This window comes from Rutilus rutilus (assembly GCF_951802725.1).
Source record: "Rutilus rutilus genome assembly, chromosome: 10".
Taxonomy (NCBI): Eukaryota; Metazoa; Chordata; class Actinopteri; order Cypriniformes; family Leuciscidae; genus Rutilus; species Rutilus rutilus.
The window spans coordinates 28,530,300-28,552,302 of record NC_140215.1 but is presented as its reverse complement, the minus strand read 5'-3'; the positions used below and the strand labels follow the sequence as shown (position 1 = coordinate 28,552,302).

The following is a 22,003-nucleotide window of genomic DNA, read 5'->3' as shown; positions in this document are numbered from 1 at the left end:
ATAGAAAACAGTGTTAGAAACAGAGACACAAAGATAACAGTTTGCTATGCGATTTGAGACGTCTGTTGGCTGAGCGCCTTTTTTTACAGAGCATGTGGATATTATGGTTTTTCATGAACATGCAAAACAATATAAACACGATAACCATATGCCGACTCGAGTATATATGTGCTGTACGATAACTGCCGCAGTCTCAGCGTTCAGTCTCAGTCTCTCGTTAAACATTTAAATAAACGAATATTCGTTTTTTTTTTTATGAGCCCAAATATTTGAATACAATATTTTGGAAAAATGCCCATCTCTAGTTCACTCTAGACAGATTAGCCTCCTCAACTGCTTATTCATGACACCAAGCAACAGCTAAAAGTATTCTTAATATGAACTGTTATTGAAAGTAGTCTACTTTTGCCTGTTGAGACATGCCTTCACAAGCACCGCAAGAGTTGTGTTTGTGATGTTTGAGTTGGGGGAGGAGCAACTGTATTTTTGTAATCCCGCTAGGTGCCACTAGTGTCTCAGAAATTACACACCTCACCTTAAAATGGTTTTTATACTTCACAGGTCATTTGAGCACCCCTCTCTAACAGCATGATTAGAAAAAAATAGAAACCCAAACGTAGATGAAAACTAAAACCAGCATATAACTGCCAAATGCAGAAAAGCATTCAATAAATGACCTTACAGATCATGACGGATGAGGACATGGTGATTCATCACAACAGCCACAGAGGTCGATCAGTCAGTAGGGCCAAAAGCCATCTACACAGTCATTAAAACATCCACCAGCACCTACATGCTGACTCACAAGCCTGCTTCATCTGAATGACAGATGGGGAAGGAGCTGACGGTCTTATGTAAAAGCACATTCAATTAGCTTATTTAATGGTAAAGGGAAGTACTGGTCTAATTATGGACAGTTCTGTGCATTGTGATTATGTGCTGCTTGTGACAGACAAACAAAGTGAGGAAACAAGTGAGTGAAATGTGAGAGCAGACCACATCATGTGTGTACGCGTCCAACTCACCCTTTCTTATTCACACACACACACACACTCTCACATTACTCGGCCCCACGGCTGGGTGAATGAAAGCCCTGTGTGTGGGCCCAAAGGAAAGTTCTCCATCAATACTGCATGGCTGTCACTGGATCTGTGCGTTCATGCTCCTCTGAGAAAGCTGGGCACACTTGAGTGTGTACTGTACAGCCTGTAAACAAAATCAACTGGAGGCTAGAAAACCAATTTGTGTGTGCATTTAGCAACACTACAAAGAAAAGTAGTCAGACATTCATAACAACCCATAATTAGACTAGCCTAGATCTAGGCTTGGTTTGAAATCAAAAGCAGTGCTGGATCACAATGCTAAGACGAGATCTATTCTTCTTGGATTAGACCTCCTTCTGTTTAACACCATGCTGAGATGCAGCCCATCTTTAACAAGTTCTACACAGAAAAAAAAAAAAAGCGTTTGACACTGCAGAGCACATCTTGAAAGGACACCATTCACTGTCAACGTGCTCCCATTCACACGATTTACACACAGCCTACCTGATACAGCTGCACACATCCACTCACAGCAGTCAGAACGAGCAGATTTCAGCACTGAGGGCTTAAAATACTCTCTGCAATCTAACCAGTAATTCAAAGCATCAGCTTCACCGCAGATTAGATGATAACCACAGCCATTAAGAGCTTCGGAAGCCAATAGTCAACAACACAAAAAGCCCATGAAGACAGATTCCAATATAAAGAAGAGTAATCACTGTATCAGCTCCACCTGTGTGGTACCGCAGACTACAAAACAGCTGTATGAAGCACCTGTATAACACAGATGAGAAATCACTGCAGCATTCAAAATTAACCCATGCAAATGTCTACTTGTAGACCAATGGATGGTGGCAGCTAAGGAGATGAATAGATGGATGCCTTAAATCATGGGGTCAAGGTGGGCAATTACCTCATTTTCACCTGGCAAAAATGATACAAAAATTTAAATAAATTAAATAAATGACATTTTTTAAATATATTAAAAAATATATAGAATTTTTTTTTTAAAATCAATATTTATAAATAGAAAAAATGTATATAAAAAAAAAAAAATTATTTAAAATTAAAAAACTAAAAAAAATTAAGAAGAAACTCGAGCCATTTCAAAAAAAAAAAAAGAGAATATCCCAGAATTGTGGGTGGGCTCTTTTGATTCCGGCCAGTAAGTAACCAGTCACAACCACCTAAAAATGTTAAAAATCTAGTTTTCATTTTAGTATTGCTCAAGTCTAACTGACTGATCCATTGTTTGTTGGTGCTCGAGGTGATGGACAGTTTCCAGCGTAGACAGCCTCAAATCTGGGGTAGACGCGGTGCACGACTGAGCAAATGAATGCCATACAAGTCTCTTTCAGAAGGTTGTGATGTTTGTGTCTGGTCTAATAAAAGGCTCTGTGTACAGTGGTTCAGGTTTGAGTAAGTGAAAAGGCAGGATTCTTGATGCATGTGGGAGGGTTGCCTAAGGGGACATGGCTCTAATTTACAAGGGCCAAACCCAGCGCAGTCAGGGAGCTTCTGGCACTGCGCACTCAAACAAGCCAAGGCAGAAACCCAGGTCATCTGCGGCCATCAGAGGACCGTGTAAGAGAGGAACGAGAAGGTTGCGTTTATACTGCAAGTCTTAATGCACAGATCTGATCTTTTGACCATATCAGATTTTTTGTCCCGCCTGTTTACATTCACTCTAGACACGACTGGTATCCGATATCTGCGTTTACATTAATCCCCCGGCCAAAATAATTCTGTTGGTGATCGCTTTACTATGTGACATGGCCGTACTTAAAATATTTTATAATTCACTTTGGGTGGCCATAATTACTTGCCAGCATGGATAAGTTAAAAGCTGTCTAAAAGCACACTGCAGGCTGAAACGACCCAATTCCGATTTTTTTGCCCCTATGCGACCTGTATCTGATCTTTTCATGACAGTCTGAACGACACAGATCCGATCTTTTCAAATGCGACCCAGGCCACTTGGGTATGTGGTCCCAAATCCGATACGTATCCGATCTTTTGAAATGCGACTTCAGTCTGAACGGCCAGGTCGCATGTATCCGACCCGCACATCGATACGCGACAAACGTCATAATTCTGCGTTGAAGTAGTCGTCGGTTTGAAAACGGACTGCATATTCGTCGAGCTGAGGTAAATCTGCCGAACGGGTCGACCTCGACGAGCCCGTTAATAAAAAAAATAAAAAATAAAAAATAAAAAGCCCACGGCCACCATCATTATATATCCATTGACTAACGTTATGTTAACTTGTTTGTGCTGATATTAGATAGGTCAGCGGCTGCTGTCTGGCTCTTGTGTAACGGTCGCTGCGCGCGCTCGTGTGTTTTTTGTGTGTGTGTGTGTGTGTGAGTGAATCACAGCTAGTTGAAGTTTAGCTACTTCCGCAAACAACAAGTGACGTCGTTGACTGTTGAGTACTCTTCTGCGCATGCGGGTCACTTCTGGGTCATTTCACGTTCACACAGGAGATCACAAAAGGTCGCATTTAATTGGAAATGTGAACGGCCTTGCAAAAAAATCTGATTTTTTCCAAAAATCGGAATTGAGCATTAAGCCCTGCAGTGTGAACGTAGCCTAAGTAATCTAAATTATGGATAAGTAATCTATCTGAAAAGATATATACCATAACATAACTATTTTAGTAGTGCGGTAAGATTTCATTTATTTGATTTTTGTGTTTATACTTGTGCAACAAATTCCGATCTGTGTCAGATGAGAGTAAGAATGTATGTATTAGCGATATTGGATAATCTCCAGGATTTTTTTTTTTTAATGAAACAGTTAAATTTAATCTTTTATTCCCTGGCCAGAATCCATCAGGACTGCTCTAAGGATGCTAACAAGGACGCTTAGCACGTCTCTGCCACAACCACACTGTTTGCATACATCAAAAGGAGAACAATGGACACACACTTTCAGTCATCTGGAAGAGGTTCTACTTGGTTCTGTTTTCTTACCATCACTATTTATCTTTCGCTTAGAATAGGATTATAACCCTTCCAAAAAAGGCAAGGCTACATGACAGGACAAAAAACAGCTTCCCACTAGCCAGAAACACTAAAACAGGGCCCATTAAGGGGCCATTCCTGGAAAGTCCCCGTTTGACACCAGTGCTACAAATACAGATGGCCACAGGACCCATGGGACAGTGTAGCAGGAGGTCGCCTGAGAACACAAGCTCATGGTTACCGTTACAAACAGTGGCACTGCCCATTGATTCACCCCGCATAGCTCGAACTGCCCGAGACAACAAGTACTGATATACTACGGACAATTATCAACACTCTGCAGACTCCTGGGACATTTCCACCATGCATCAGACTGAAAGAAAGAGAGCGAGCGAGAGAGCGAGAGCGAGAGAGCGAGAGAGAGAGAGAGAGAGAGAGAGAGAGAGAGAGAGAGAGCGAGAGAGAGAGAGAGCGAGAGAGAGAGAGCGAGAGAGAGCGATGTGCGGTAAATCAGTACTTAAAGCTCCATGGTGCAAAAACATCATTTTATCATAATTCTGGTACCTGACTCAGACAATTAGTAGATAATTAGAGTTCTGCAGTTCAGGTCATGTGACATGACCAATTACTACATTTACCAAATTTGGCATTGTTATTGATCTATAATAAAATCCAGATGGTAAAAGCAAAGTCATCTGCACTCTTTGTATGGTGGAATTTAAATATAAAACCTCAACATGTATGAAATAAAAATTTTTTTACAAGCATTTGAGAAGATAACAGCAACAAATACATTTCCTGCAAACCTGCTGCATTTTAAGAAATCAATGACAATTTTCTTACATTGTCATCCAAATGAAATGGCAGACTGAACACACATTTTGTTTTATCCTAAAAAGGAAATATACAAAATTAAATTATATCTAAATATAATTAGATTAATCGCAAATTATTGACACTGATTAACTGACATTGAATTGTTAAATCGACTGACAGCCCAAGATTCATCGTTTTCCATGACAGTTTGTCGTCCACGTAATAAATTGCACTTTTTGTATTGTGGAATTTAAATAAAACAAGTATGAAATGCACATTATGAAAATGACTAACAAAAATGGCTCCTGCAAAAACTGCATTCCATAGGAAACACTGATATTGCTACATAGTTTTTTTTTACTAAAAAAGGAAACTAAAATATAAATAACTTCGATTAATTGCAAATTAAAGTCTGAGCAGACACTGAATTAAATCTACTGACATTCCCCAATGCCGTTTCTCTGTTATCCAAGTAATAAACATTATTTCTACTGGTATTGTACAAGGCAAAATGTTGGTAAGGATTCAGCTCTTGAACTGACATGACCCCGGATGAGAAAGCAACCTCTGTAGAGAATAGAGATCTGTTCTTTACCCATGCTTCCTTGAAAACCACCATGACAGAGCACAGCAACTGCTATTCTGCCAGACTCCAATCTAAGGCTAGGCATAAATTTGCATGTATTCTGCAGCTAGTCCAAAAACAACCAAGCAAACAATAATTCTTAAGTCCTTTGATTCAGATTTCCAGCACAAAGAAGCGTGGCGTGGTTTTAAATGGGAACTCGTAGCCCCTGCAGAATGAGCGCAGCTTCTCCAGAGCCAGTGCGAGAGTGATGAAGACACAATTGTCTCTGGAAGGCTTATGCTAGGGGGTTTTAGGGCTGCCGGTTGCTATAGCAGCTCGGTGGCAGCTCAGACGAGCGGGCAGACCGGCGTAAAGGACAGGGATGGGCAAGCGCGCGGGGGTTTGCACAGAAAGCGCGAGATGGCCGGCGGCCAGGCGACACTGGCAGTGTGGCTGAAACAATGACTCAGTGCTAATGGCTCACAGCGGCACGCTGTATGCTAAATACAGAGCCCGGCACTCATTCACCCTCCTCGCAAAAGAGAGAGGGATTACTTTGGACAAAGTGTTGGGAGAACGACGATAAACCCCATCGTGACTAAAGAGTACTTTGCCATCGGATGGAACTGCATCCGTAAGATGTAGTCCTGGAGTGATGAGCAGTTCACTTGAGCTCCACGCTTTTGTTCTTACATCAGTTCATTGATATTTTTTACATTTAAAGCCCCATTATGTAGGATTTCCGTTTTGGTCAAACAACGACCCCTAGAGTCGCTGTGGACTACTTGTATTTAACGTTACTGTCGTAAATACCACTCACGCAGAGCAGTCTCTTCACTCACGGCCTGATCCCCTCCCCCCTGTATACCGGTCCCCGTTCAGTCGGATAGAAGCTGTAACGAGTGGAAATAAGGTGTGGCCCCTTTAAGAGCTGCGCGCGCCCTGTTTAACTTTCGGCAGTCTGTATTGTATGTGCGCCTCGAACACCCCGTAAGTGGGTTGTTTCTGTTTGAAGCTCATTCTTGTCCTATTTTTGTCTATCAAGTAATGCTGTGGACGGTAGAACGTGTGACAGACAGTGAGTTCGATTGGGGAATAAACACAACGCGTTACAAATCGTCGGACATCGAACAAGCACAGCTAGCCTCCGAAGATGTCTACTAATCCATCAACAAGAACGCCAGGTGCTTGTCCGAGTGATATACAATATAAGCAATATACTTACAAGTCCAACAGCATGTGAGGACGTGTTGGGGGAAGTGAGGTAGCCTATGCCGTAAAGCAGGCGAATTTTGTAGTTCTTTTTGTGCGCGGGTGTTACTACCCGAACCCCGAAGTTTAAAAGTACGATTAAAAACTATACAGACCCCGTCAGGCTATGGCAGACGTGTCATTCAACCTATTTTAAGTCGATGTACCATCACAAGGGTTTTGGAAATATATTATGAAGGTTGAAAAGTTACTTAGTGTTACTTTAAATAAGATTTCCGTCATGACAGCTCTTGGAGCGTTTGGCAATGTTGTCTGTTTGGGTATTATTGCTACTGCGGGACTTGCTACTGCCAATACAAACCCGACACACTGCTGTGAGCAAGTAAGACATGCTGCTGCTGTACAATATAGCGTACATGAATAACCAGTAGCAGATCTATACAGGTGGAGCTGGGGAAGGTGGAGGGTTTCTGAAAGCGCGCTGCACTGCTAAAGCAAATGCTACCCAAGTGTTTGAAGGTCGAGCAGCGAGCTCATTGGCTACTGATACGGCAGGAACCAATCAGCTGCGCCCTATAGATTATGAACAGGTGAGTTAAAGGACCTATTAGCCTGCGCCATCTAGTGTTTCACGCCAGAACTTTGTATATCAACAATGTTCACATTCACTTATAGGTGGACGGTACCCAAATGATGAATGATAAGGTGTCTGAGGACTGAAGCAGAGATTAATTTGCACTAGTCCAAGCTGCTTGCTTTTTATCTGGTATTAGGAGTTTAGAATTGTGCAGAGGTGAGAACTTGACTGGCAGATAATCTGTGGCACACATGGTGTTTGTGGCAGGGATGGGGAGGAAGCGGAGATAAGACACTCTGCACAGATGGAGCAATGCCTCGGGGAGCCAGCAAAGGTGATTGGTGGGAAAAAATTCCCCACTGTCAAAGATGATCAATCATTCAACCGGCAGGCCATTAATACAGTCAGTAAAAGTTTATGTTAAGCACTAAAAGGCAATTAAATAAACGTCAGCTGAAAAGACACTTTCACATTTATCAGAGAAGAATAAACCCTATCTAAATTAGAAGCTGTCCAGTTCAAAAGAGAGTCGAGGAAATGTGTTGTTCAGCGGTCGCCATGTTTTCCACAGTGACCTCATTTCACTCTGTCCAGTCTGGTGATACAAGAGGATATCTCATTGTACATGTTTAACAGAGCAAGAGTGCGGCATGAGCACATGCTCAAGGTTGCACACGAGATTTCCTGCCCAGTCTGAAACCACAGAGAGAGGCAGCTTTCCAACTCTGCTGACTCACGTGCCGACTGCTCTTAGAAAGCCATCATAGGAAGGGATCAAACTTTCTACAGGCTGTAGCTCAGGCATGAATAACGACTTGGGCTGGGGAGTGCTTTAATTTCAGAGCAGCGATCTGGATATCTCTGTAGGCATATTAATCAGGTAGCAAAGGATTGACCTTTAAGCAAAAGTAAGCATGTTTATCATTACATGTCAGATAATGAGAGCGCTGGAGTTTGGAAGATAAAAAAGGAAATGTATCTGTACAATAAAAGCATAAGATCTAATTTAGTCCATTTCTAAATAATTTTCAGATGATAATGGGACAAACAAATAAACATGGACATAATGGAACACGCACACAAAAGGCTGAGGCTTGGTTATGCAAATACCTCATCCATTTAAAAACAAATCTACTGAAGAGAAGAATAAAACAATACCCGTCCCCAACGATCTCTGAAAGCAAACTGCTAATTCCTCTCACTGCTGGACAAACATTATTAAAAGCAATGAAAATAAAATTAAGGAGGTCATGCACGGCAATCATTTTACCCAGCAGATCAAAGGAGTCTGCTAAAACATGACAATGCAACGGCCAGGAGGTTGTTTTGCTTGGTCTCCGTTCTGCTGTTCAGAGAGCACTTAAATTGGGCTGGCTAAATGGGCCAGATGAAAATATCCACTCGGCAAATATGCTTTACAAGTAATAAAACGTGTTGCTGCGCCTTGGCACTTCCCTTTACGCTTTTTGTAGAGGCTTCATAATAACGAACTGTTTACATGTGAATGTGTTGCTTAGCAGCCGTCCAGATGAGATTCTCTCTGGACAACTGAACAGAGCCGAACATGGCCGAAGAAACATTCAACGCAACAGTTACGATGCAACCCTGTTAGTTTTCGGAACTAAAATGTTGAATTTGTACCCAATGTGCATTCAGAAAACTAACAATTAGAGATTAATGGGAGAAAAACAATTGCAATCGGGAGATGTAGGAAGCACCAAAGCATTCAAGGAGATGTTGTCACGCCTGGGAAAGAATATGAAAGCCAGCAGATTTCAAACCTGAAAAAGAGTTGAGACAAGCGCAAATGTCTGTTGTGAATGTGAGAAACCAGTTCAGCTGAGCTCATGAGGTCTCTGCCCCTATTAGCTTTCAGTCCCTAAAGTACTTTGCTGTGCTCTCTGCTCTCAGGTTTGGAAGGACAGGTTCTAATCCAAATGACATCATCCCCAAAAAAAAAAAAAAAAAAAAAAGTGCATACAAAGAGCCTTCTGATGTCTAATGTGGCTAAAAAAAAACACACATTAAAAGGGAAAGTTCGCAGATAATGAAAATGTTATCATTTATTCACCCCCTCATGTCATTCAACCCTGTTTTGTCACCCATCTGTAAAAAAAAAAAAAAAAAAAAAGAGATGCTAGTCAGAATGTCAGAGCAGTTTTGTTTCATTCACCAACAACAACAAAAATCTTGCTTTATATCAAGCTTCAATATAAATAAAGTAATAGAGGAACATTATAAATATGGCCCGTAGGGCTCATGCGCTATATTCCGAGTCTTCTGCGGCCGTACGATGGCTTAGTGTGAAGATCAGGCAGAAATGTAAGCCTCTATTAGGGCCCTATGACACTCCACATGTGTTCTCAAACTATCGTCATATCTTACACACAGAAACTCACAATTCTTCATGACAACCCGTAAAAATAAAAGTTTGGCTAACTTGAAGACACTGTGACAGAAATATATTACTATTGTATACTAGTAATTATAATACATACATTATAATAATTAGTATTAAAACATTATTTAAGAAATATCACACTTTTTTTCCCTTGTTTTAAATTTCAAAAGTAAAGCTTGTTCATTTTATTACATTTTACAAGATTAAACCATAACATACAAAACATTTTATAGGACCATATTATTGCAAAACAGTAAAGATTATACCTTATGTTAAAGTTTGATTAATTAAATTGATTAGACATGCTTTTTGATTATTACAATTTAATTAGGCTAAACCAAAAAAATCCATCACATTGTAACCTATACAGGGAACACCAATCAAATGATTTGTTTACTTCATTTTAAATGACATAAGGAAGTTTTTATAACAATATTGTTATAATAACAACAACTTTTTTAATGAGATTAATTCTATAGTCTGCTTTTCTAGCTGACTAACGAGTTTATGGACACTGAATGGCTTTTCTGATGTAAATATTACGTGAACATTGTTTACAAGCGGTTTAATTGACGTCTTTCAGCAGTTGAAACACTGAGCGATTACATGAGACATGATACATTTCAGTAAGTCAGTCTATATCTTTCAACATACCTTCTGATGTTAATTCATGCTTATTCCGTGCTGTAACTAATAGTAAAGAGTAGTGGTCGACTGATATATCGCCAAGGCCGATATATCGGCCGATGTTTGTCATTTTTAAAATATCGGGATCGGCCGATCAGTTTTTCTGAATGGCCGATGTGTTGGAAGCGGGACTTTTATTTTGACGGGTGGCGCTGAGAACACCAGCGTCTGAGAAGAGAACGGCAGCGTATCTAATACTTTGTTAGACAGAACTGGGAAACAACGAAAGTAAATGGTATGCGAAAAAGTAAAGCGTTTGCTTTTATATTATTTGTAACAGAAAAGGCAAATAATCAGGCTAAAATACTTTCTCATTTACTGTCAACATTCAGCAAATGCGCATCTAGCCTACATTTAAACAAATCTCTGAATATCTAATAAACATTTAATTTCACAAACCTTGCAGATTTAATCTGTATATATAAATAAAATATCGGCTTTATATCGGCCATCCTGCTCTCTAAGATATCGGCCATCAAAAAAAACAATATCGGTGCCACTTCACTTTTTACGACGAGGGCGATATGTCTCGCCACATTAAAGAATGCCAAAACGGTATTTATTGTTTGAATTGCATAATAAACCAGAACTCGAAACCTGAGCCTTTGATCCATATCAAAACAAGTAACAAAACTTATTGTGATATTTTGGATTGGAGGCGCACTACAAAGCTTTGTTCATTCATCAACTAAAAACAGCATAGACCAAAAGATCTATTCTTGGGATTTAAGAAATTATATCGAAAAAATAAAATAAAAAACCCAGAAAAAAGAAAATGGGAAAAAAATAAGTAAAATAGATTTCATAGGGCCCTACTTGGTTAACTGATAATGTTCCCCTAGGCATAGTTTCATTCATGATGTACAACTCATCAAGGTGTGGCGTCATTGAGGGAAAACATCATATGCTCTCAAATGAGTATCATATGAGTATTTCATTGTAATACAGAGACTTAAGTTAGTTTCATTCTTCTTTCTAATTATTGTATGGCATCAGAAGAGTCAACAACACCCAATTCCCATTTTTATGGAGCTTGATTGTACCATCAACGTTCAGTGGAAAAGAGCAGTTCATTCTGCCCAACATCTCTGTGTTCAATTGGGGTGGGGGGGGGGGGGGGGATGAACTATCTCTGTTATGGAGATGGGGAGAGCAGGGGAAATGAATATCACTAAGGGACCAAGAGAGAAAGCATACACAAACTGCCGCTTTAAGTTCTGCCACGTTATCTGCTCTGGCCCGATCTGGCCGAGTGAAAGCATTTCCTCTCCTATCCCATTCCACACGGTCATTAATTGGAGAGATAATCTACATGATCTCTACACAATGAGTGATTCATTGAGACTCACATGTGTGGCTTTTATCACTGCCAAGAGCAGATTACATTGAAAAAAAGCAAATGTGAGATAATCTTTCTATACGAGGCTGCCAGTCTGTGGCACACTGTGACCTAAGAACAGTATAATAAAAAGATTGAAATAATTTGTGCTGACTTAATCTGTTATTGAGCAAGAGCAAAAAGAGAGAAAACTGAATGATCTCATCCTGTATAAGTGGCCTCATGCTTTACACCAAAACAGCACCAGCTGATAGTCTTTCACAACAAAGAAATAGGTTGAAATTCAATTGTTTGCTCACTGAGAGGACAAATCTTTTCCTGTATTTTGTTTTGAGTGGTTGGCTCTCTTGTAGGCAGGCCTACAGTCCTTCAACCAAACACAATCACACCGAAAATATGACACTGGTTAAAAAGCACATCTATGAGACACAACACAGCAATTCCCACAGCAGGACAGCAGGACGTCTTGGAGGATGGACTTGAATCCAACAGATGTGTAGTCATGTCGATCACATGGTTAAACTCAAAGGATATTAAAAGTGTCAAGCTGTCAACATGCCAAGTTACATTTAACAGCAAACTTGGTCATGGATATCTGCAGGTCTGGGCAATATATTGAATATTCAGGACACACTGGTGATACACAGAGTAACATTGTGAATATGATTTTATTTCGATGGTTCACTTTAGACATTCTACTAAGTAACTTTGCAACTACATGTCAACTTACTCTCATTATAGTATTAGTAGAGACTGTAGTAAACTTATAATAGACTTAAGTTGGGGTTTGGTGTTGTTGAGGTTAGTAGATTAAGTTGACATGTCATGCAGTTGCAAAGTTACTTAGTAAAATGTCCGGTGGGCCATCACAATAAAGTGTTACCATATGATGATTTTAATATGGCCATTACATTTCATTAGACTAGTTTTATAATTCTACTACTTACAAGCATTAGAGAGTTTAGACAGCCATTTAAAAGCATCTGATTCAACGTTAAGAGTATATAAATTCTGTGAATATTTAAACTATGTTTGAAAAGTTTTTGCATGAAACATTACAAATCTCCCTGGGAACCCACTATGTAAAGCTATTTGAAAGCAAATGCATATCAAAATATATACTGAATCTCGCTAAAAAGTCTTAAGACTATGCCACCAATTTAGAAGACCATCTAGTTGTGGCTGACAAGAAGTGCTGACCAAAAATTGACAAGGCAATTAAATGCAATAGAAGTGTGATCTCATTCCCAGCGAGGGTCTGATGTTTGGTGACCACCACATTTTATTGACATTTATGTCTGAATATAGTTCTGAACAGATCTGGTCTGTGATCTGACAGTGTTATAGAGTAAAGCCAGACAATAAAAACTTTAAGCAAGATTATGACTAACACCTGAGAGAAAGAAGTGGTGCCACACTTGTGTGTGTGTGTGTGTGCACTGTGACAAAACTGTCTGTTTCAAAAATGAGTGTTAGATTACAGAGCACTAGGACATCTGTTAGACAAGCTCTGTCAAGCACAGGAAACTTTACTTATGAACAACTCATTAAAATAGCACAGTATAAACATGCATGCCTGTTTCTTCTGAAGAGCTTAAGACAAATGCAAACATATGTCACACCGGTTTAAAAATGTGTATGCATTGCAACCTGGATTATTAAGTATGACATGCAGAACTTGCTTTCATATGTAGGTTACATTTTTGGCCTTGCAGTAAAAAAAAAAAAAAAAGGACTAGACAGAAGGTAGTGTTTCTGGATTTTAAAAAGGCTGGTTAGATCTACTAACAGAGTACACTGCTATCTGTATGCAAAAACAGAGACAACCTGCGTTTAAACAGACACACATCAGTGATCTATTTTGGGTTTAACTGTGTTACAGTTTGAAGTATCTGCAGCAAGCTCATTTTTAGTCTGTATTCGAGTCCTAAAAAGCATATTTACAGCTTTAAGTCCATAAAATGTTAGCTTAGATGCCACCTATATACTAGTGTAACACTTAAATGTCACTTTTAGCTGATATACTCATTTAAAAACATCAAATCGTTCTCTTTCAAAATAGACCAAAAATAATGATTCATCATGCAATCATTTTGTCCAATCAAATTCTCTCTAGAATGAGAGAGAACCTCCCACTAAAACACCTACATCTAACTATGGCTGTGATGTAAACAAAAGACTATTGGCCCATTTCAAAAGTGAATGTCAACAGTACAAAAATACAGCCATCTGAAGTGATTTCATGGGGTCTTTAAAGGCATGCTGACATAGGCTACTTTGTAGAGCAAAGCATTTACCTTACTCTTTCTGTCTGTAATACCACAATAACAGTCTACATTGGTGTTATATGAGAAAACACTTCTAGCTATGCTATATGGAAGCCTGAATCCCTGCTTCAAACCTGCTGTGATATTTAATGCACAACGCCACCCTTTATGTTTCAAGCACTGCATTAAGCCATAACGCTGATCATCACCCACTGCCTGCATGTGTAATTTGTAATAAAGCTAGTCCAACTGTAATTACAAAAGGTCAATTAATTGAAAACAGAGTGAATAAGCAATAAGTACTGAAACTTACCCATCATCCTCTCCATCCACAGGTAAGCTCTTCAGCAGGCTGGCGGAGGCAGTTAAGGCACTGACTCCACTGCTTCCCTCTGGACCACGGGAGGTGCCCGTCTGGGAGGCACATTCACCGCCGGCTGGCTTGGGTTGCATGAGCAGAGACTGGTGCTGTAACAGAAGGAGCTGGGCATCCTCTAGCGTTCTGGGCATAAACGCAGGCTGCGGCCCGGTCTCTTTTGAGCCATTCTGGATCAGGCTGGACTGCGGATCACTCTGAAGTTTAGGAGGAATGCCTGATGAGGTCACGGCCGGGACAAACTGTGTGCCACGAGCTTGTGACTGCTGCTCCAGGGAGGGCTGAGGGGCGAGCTGCTGCCCCTGGGTCTGCTGCACGAGACCGGTGCCCGACTGCACCAGCTGGGACACGATCTGGACCATCTGCGCGGTGGGGGTCTGTTGTGGCTGCAGGAGGCCTTGCTGAAGAGGTTGAGCAACGGAGGGTTGAGAAGCCACGATCGGGATGGGGGCGGGCAGGTGGGGCAGTGTTTGTGTTGACCCAGGTGGCACAGTGTTCATGACCTGCTTGGATTGAGGGAAGTCAGGTGGTAGGCTGCCTCCGGGGATTAAGGGGTTAACATGTGCTGGTGCTACCTGGGCCGGTGCGGGCGAGTAGCCCATCTGCTGCTGGGTCACCACAGGAGAGGATTGTGCTGCCTGGGCATATGTCAGTTTGGGCATATGAGTGGGCACAGCTGTAGACGAATGCCCGATTGTGTTCTGCAGTCCTCCGATAGTTCCCGGCGGCGGCTGCTGCTGAATGCTCGCCGGCATCGGAGCTACCGCATTAGTCTTAAGATGAGCATGGACTAAGTCCTGGGGTTGCATCTGAGACATGGACACGCTGGAAGAGGAGTAGTCATGCTTTTGAGCAGCGGGCTGTTGGAAGGTCTGTTTCGCAGCCGAGGAGCCGCCAGTCTCTCCGCTACCCAGACTTTCAGTGTAATGGCTGGCCGAGCTGCTGACAGAACTCCCACTTACAGACTCTCTGTCCGGACACACAACACTCTCAGGCACAAACTGGCGAATGCTTTCGACCGTTCTGGTGCTGGGGGCATTTTCAGAGGACGCCGCACCCGGGACCTCCTTGTCGTAAAACTCGGTGCACGTCCACCTACCCTTCTTAAAAGGCTCAGAGGTAGAGTCCAATTTGACCACTCTGAAACGTGAGCTGGTGGAGGCAGGAGGCGGCACTTGGGCCTGCGGAGGATGAGCGTTCATCACTGGGGCAGAGGGAGCAGGCACTGCATGCTGGCCCACGACAGCTGGCCCCACCTGCCCTGCGCCTGTCGGAGCAACACCACCGGAAACTGTGGGAGCAGCGGTGAGACCCGTGCCGATTATTCCACTGGGAATGTGCGTCAAGTTTACGGTTTGGTTACTAATACTATTCAAAGCAGGGGAGTAGTTTACACTGCTACTATTGGTACTCTTGCCACCCACAACAGGCACACTGGTGGAATTTAACATACAAACATTATTTGTTAAAGGATTACCAGTACTAATCGTGGCACCTGAAGTCACAGAGATCATTCCAGTTCCTGAGGCGACAGTAGCCAAAGGCTGGCCGATGACACTGGTTGTGCCAACAGAGGCATTCGCAATCAATCCTACCACATTTGAAGGCATTTTCTGGCCTGTGCTAGTTAAAGCTCCAGAGCTTGAAGTCACTGAAGTTGTGACTGCAACTCCCAAAGGATTCCCAATCTGTGTCCCACCAGCAGGATGGGCTTTTTTAGATGAAGCAGAATTATGGTGATGATGGTGAACTGTCCCGTTAACCATGGTGCCATGCAGGTGTGCTTGGGTGAGGATGGTTGGCTGGTTGGGAGACACGGCCCCCGGGGTCTCCGCCTCATGGAAGTTATTCAGTGTCTCCTCTGAGGAGCTCCTTTCAGGTCCTCCTGCATTGTTGTTCTGCGAAAGGGACACATCCATGATCTCTGAGGATGATAAGTCCTCGGTGTGGGACTCATCCAAGTCGTCACAACTCTCCGTGTCTTCTGTAATGCTGTTATTGGTGCTGACAGATGTCTGAGCGGGGGTAACGCTGGTGATCTGAAAGCCACTCTTCTTCTTCATCTGTGCCACTGCAGTGGGCAGAGTTTGGGGAAACATAGTGGTCTGCAAGGGGATACTGAGGCTCTGAGGAGGGTTCTGGGGCCCAAGCGAGGATGCGGCCGGTGTTTGAGACTGAATCAGCACCGGTGGTGAATACTCATCCCCTAGCATTAAGTTGTTGCTATTAAGGCTGGTGCTTCCCGAAGTTGTCAATGAGGAGGAACCACCTACCGTGCTGTTACTGCTGTCCCGTCTGGGTAAACTCATGGGGTAAACCATTTTTCGGGCGCTGCCGGAGTCTCCTGATCGGTCGTGGTGATTCATTTCTGAAGGATAGTCTCTGACAAAGTTATAAATACAGCTCAAGAGAACAAGCTCTTTTTGGGAAGCAACTTGAAGCCGCTCGAGTAATTTCCACATAAAACCAACACTTCTCCAGTAACGTTAACTGCCACGATAATTCCACTTGGAGGTGTATTTAAATGTCCACCATGAGGAGCAGGCTAATGCCAATGCTAAGTTAACAGTCGCTAGCGAGCTAGCCGACACGGATTCGCTTCAGCTGTTGTTGTTTTCAAAACGTATATCCTCGCAAAACCATTCAGCACAGCATAACGGTGAAGTTTAAACGTGAAGGAGACGACACAGACGGCCCGAGGTGATCGATATCCAACCTTACAACGACAGCGTCTCTCCCCATCACAGTTCAAACTGCCAGGCGCATTTTCAATTGTTGTATCACCCGTCACCAGAGCACGAAATCACACGAAACAAAGTCCTTCGGCCAGCGTCAGTTGACAGAGAGAAACCGAGCAACTCAGCGCTGCCCTGCTTTATTCCATCCCGTGCTTTCTTTTGTTTTAGTCCTGTGTTAGCGCTATGTCTCTCTCCCACTCTGGTCCTATTCACCAGCTGCCTCCTTGTAATGTAGCCTGTGCTAGTGCTATCAGCCTGTGACGAGTCACCGAAAGGGGGAGGAGAGCGCGATAACATGGCGACCGCGCATGGCAGTTCACGTTCACAGCGGCCAGACATAAAGCCGAGCGAGTCTGGCTATGATGGGCGGAGGACAGGGGGGAGGGGGGTGTCCTAGAGACGGCCGGCGAAGAGCTCCGAAAACCCTCGAATGAAGCCGAGTACAGCCAACTGTGTTGGTGAGGGATGTTTCTTATTATAGCCTTCGGTAACTGTGGCAGCAAACACTCAGAATAACATCTTTTGTCCGCTATGGTTATTATTATTTGACATTGAAGAAGGGGAGAGAAAGACAGGGGCACGGATTTCTGGGTCCTATTAGGCTGACAAATTGGTTTAGCTATACAAAAAATATTTTTGGATTTTATTGATTCAAAACTCATTAAACCGAAAATAAACATTTTGAACCTGAGAAAGATGTAGGCTAGTAAACACCAGTATTTAGGCTAGGTGCTGTTGTGTGTTTTTGCCCTGTACAGGGCAGGGACATCAACAAGATGTAAACAGACCCTGTGACATCAATGATTTGTTCTGTTTTTGCAAAACAGCTAGTCTGAAAGAGTAGCCAGATATTTCCACAGACAGAAAAGAACAACCAAACACATCTGCACTGACACAGTTATTTTACACACGCTGTTTGTTGCTCACCTCTGTTTAGGGATGAGAAGTAAAGTTCTAGGTCCAGCAGACCTACACAGTGTCTACTATTCATGTGTTTTGCTTTAAACATGTATCATTTAATTCCAAAATACGTGTTTTATTTCAGACAACGACAGCTAGGTTATAAAATAACAACAAGGAATGTATCTCATGTGCGCTGATCCAGCTATATTTAGCTTTCAGCTGTGACAGTGAGAATAGCATCTTTGTTGTGTGGAAGAAGATACATTTTCAAAAGTATGAACACCAGATATGTATTAACGCTGATGGTTTGCCATCAAGGCTGCCGGGTGAAATAGTGGGTTTCACATAGCTGTTGAAATTTGTAAACAAGTTACTATAAAAAAAAATATATATGTTTGTCAGAAAAGGGTAAAGGTATGACTAAGAGAAATATTATGCTGAAAGCATATTCAAAGATTATATTTAATGTTAGGTTTAATATTTAGTTGACATTTGATGTTATAGTTGAAAAGAAAGTGAATTTCTTCATTCCTAAAGTACCATTTATTAGAACATTATGTGTATATAACGTGGCATTGTGTAAAAGCTGATATGATATGCAGTATGTTGACAGCTCTGCTGGTGATTTTTCTAATATGGACTAACATAACATGTGGCGATGACACATTATGACAAGGTACCAAATGTCTTGCATATTATCTTGTTGTTTATTACATCAAATTGGCGATTAATGAGTGTCCCATTAGAAAGGGCTGACACATCCCATTGCCCTTGCCAAACCCGTGCATGCGCTTGAATGTGAATGTGGAATGACCCAAGTGAGTGATCTTAGTGTAACACATTAAGTATGAGGAAATGGGGTCTGACAGTTCCAAAATGGGCATGTGCACTGATGTCCAGATCAAGCAGACAGGCTGTGCCCATCCATACAAATTTCAGAGGGAGAGAGCCAGCGAGAGCTGATTGCAATGTAAGCGTCTGGTGCTGTCAGCAGCTTTAAATCACACTGGCACTCCACAAAAAAAAAAAAAAAAAACAGAGAGCTATTGTGCTCCCGAACAATAATGGTCAATTTATACACTGGAGTCTGCTTTCATTTTGTAAACACTTATTAAAACAGGTATATTTGGTGGTATAGGAAAAAAAAAATAGAGATCCTCTATGAGAATTGCCATTGTTCTTTGTAATTTAACTCCGAAATGAAAGCTTACCCCTCCGGAGTATGCCAATGGTGGCCGAGGTTTACTTTATCAAGGCTGCCGATAGTTTCAGTCCGATGTGTGGCGCGTTTTAGCTGGGATTGTTTTTTTTATATCTGACGCAGTGTAATTTAGGCCTTGCAGAAAGTTTGTTATTGAAGGATAGGGAAGTTATAAACTAGCTGACAGCACACCAAAGCACTGTTGCTCATTTCACATGTGAATCAGTGTCACGGTGTGTTGCAGAAGAAGGCACGAAGATGATGAGTAAGTTCCAACATGAAGTTTAATAACAATAATCCAAGCAAAGTAAGAATCGGGCTGGATAATGAGACAAAGGAAAACAGGAACTAAAGAATTACAAACTAAAAGTCCATGAAAAAAAAAAAAAAAAAAAAACTGAACATAATGGTGACAAGAAGGTGTTTACATAGAAGTTTAATGAAGGGTGGAAAAAAAGTAAATCATGTATGATATAAACTTTTTAAACAAAGAAAATTATAAGGTAAACATGCTGGGGTTTCTCCCAAGGTTTGAACACACTTGATGGAGTTTTGGTTCATTGTCACTGTCGGCTTTGGTTTGCTCACTTGGGGTTTAAAACACTCAATATTCAGTGATAATATCGATTTGACTATACTGATTATCAGATGATAACAAAACTTGAACTGTCTTCTGTTTAGCTGCTTTATTGCTGAATCGATCAGTATTATAAGCTGACACAATTTGTTAAAAAATGTAACTTTGCAACTTCGACACTTTCATTGAACTGAACTGAATCAATTGTCTTGAGCTGAAAAATTATAATTGTCTTCTGTAGAGCTGCTTTATTGCTAAATTGAGTTTCATAATTGATGAACTTGGCAAGATTGACTGTTATTGAACTAAATTGAGCTGAATAATGACACTTTTTTGTCTTCTGTGGAGCTGCTTTAGCTGAATTGAATCCATTTCAAAACTGAACTTTGCAACATTTTCATTGAGCTGAATAATGATACTATCCTATTCTGTAGAGCTGCTTTATTGGTGAAATTGAAGTAATTTCATAACTGATGAATTTTGCAACACTGTTATTTTCATGTTTATGATTTGGCTTGACTTGTTTTGATTAGTCTTTTTCTAAATGAACAGTCTTTGTGATTACAGTCTAAATGACTGTAGAAGTGTCAGTTTATAATACTACAGCATTATGGGTAAGAGGAAATGCTTATAGATGACTTTACAGTATTTGACAATGCTGTTAGGCCTAGTTAAGCGCATTCCTCTTCCCTTTGCAAATCAATCATAAGTGTTTGACCTGGACCCCCTTTGTGCCTCTATGAGGAAATGCAACTGTTTTAAAGTAGTTTCATTCATTTCTTTAGGAACTTTAAAGACAAAGCTTCCTATACACACAATAAATCCGCAGCAGTATGCTATTCAAATCTTAGAGGCTCAGGAAGCTGTGAAGTATTGAAGGAAGTAAGCAAACTGAGCAAGAAAGGTCAATTATGAATAATCATCTAACTGGAAAGTTAGTGATGAATATGCAACATACTCAAGCAGGTTTTGCAAGTTTGCTAACTTGATCCGGTTTATTTATAGGGCACGTGAATAGGCAAGGCAAGTGAAGGATTAGGGGCATTAAATAACATTATCCGCTTTTTTGCTTGAAAACCTGATCAATTCCTCTTCTGTATACTCTGTGAGGCCTGCTGGGTAACATGCATCATCATTTTTGTATTATTTAGTCACTTTGTTTCAATCATAACCTTGCTTGTAATGATCTTAAAATACTGGTAAACATACATACATATTGGATGGTTATGGATACATGAATGTGAATGTATTTCATTCCAGTCTCCTCTGCCTCATGAGTTGACGTCCTTGACAGTGAAAGCAAGGACGGCGCTCCCTACATTTCAGCACTCTGTAATATGTGAATAATCTGCGCAAAGCTACTTGTTCAGAAAAGGTTTGAATTCACATGAAATATGAACATGTGGTGAAAGGGAAGCATTTTGGCCTATGAAGGATGTGTAAACCACCTGTGTCAAAAACGTTCTCAAACCAGATAGATTTATTGAATTGAAATGAAAAAGAAATTTTTAAGACATTTGACATAGCATATTATTAATTAGTAAGTGTTTAATGTCAAATGTAAATCAGCCTGTTTGAGGTTTTAAGCTTCTCTTTAGCTGAATTTTATTTTATCTAACTATCTTTTTTGGATATATTTAAATGATAGGCCTATATCAGATGATACAGATGGACCACTATTAACACTTTCTAAATACTATAATTAAGTCTTCACTTGATATTTGTATGGACGAATAAATGCTGAATTCAGTTGATCTCATGCCTTTAGAAACAGGCCCTGGATTTGAGGACTATCGAAACAAAAGAGGGTCAAACTGCTTCATCTAGTGGTGACTTCATGAGATTTCCCATTTTCATGAGATTTTCATGAACAGCTCACAGTTGAAACCACAGTTGCAGCCGGTTTTAGCAGTTTAGGAAAGGATACATTTCCACTGAACTAATTAGTTGTAGTATGTCGTCAAGAGTCATTTGACAGTGATAAAATATCAGAATGTGAAAATTAATTTTTTTGTGTTTATCATAGACAAATTGCTTGCTTTGAAAACTCAAACAGAAAAAAATCCATATGGGTTTTTGAGGATTTGTGATATTCATATTAGCTTTGCACTCTTATGTAGCCTAGCCTATATTAGAAGTGAGAAGTAAGGTTAAACATACGTACTTAGCCTATATTCTGCATGCTACATAGTTTGTAGTTAAATTAATTTAACTGCTTATGAAACTTGCCAGTCTAATCAGTACTAACTCGCTCAAAAACTTCTGGTTTTGTGATTATCTTTAGATTGACGCAATGCAAAGTAAATATCATTTCTTCACATGGCCACTAGAT

The 22,003-nt window shown here is 40.9% G+C and overlaps 1 protein-coding gene across 1 annotated transcript in view; it reads right to left on the bottom strand.

Moving 5' to 3' along the window:
- The window catches only part of tsc22d1 (TSC22 domain family, member 1), a 50,395-nt gene extending 33,146 nt beyond the window's left edge, over positions 1-17,249 (bottom strand). Inside the window, exon 1 of the mRNA XM_084420308.1 lies at positions 14,190-17,249. Within this exon, the coding sequence (XP_084276434.1) occupies positions 14,190-16,714 (2,525 nt within the window). The 5' untranslated portion in view covers positions 16,715-17,249. The remainder of the gene's footprint in view (positions 1-14,189) is intronic.
- Between the last annotated feature and the right edge of the window lie 4,754 nt (positions 17,250-22,003).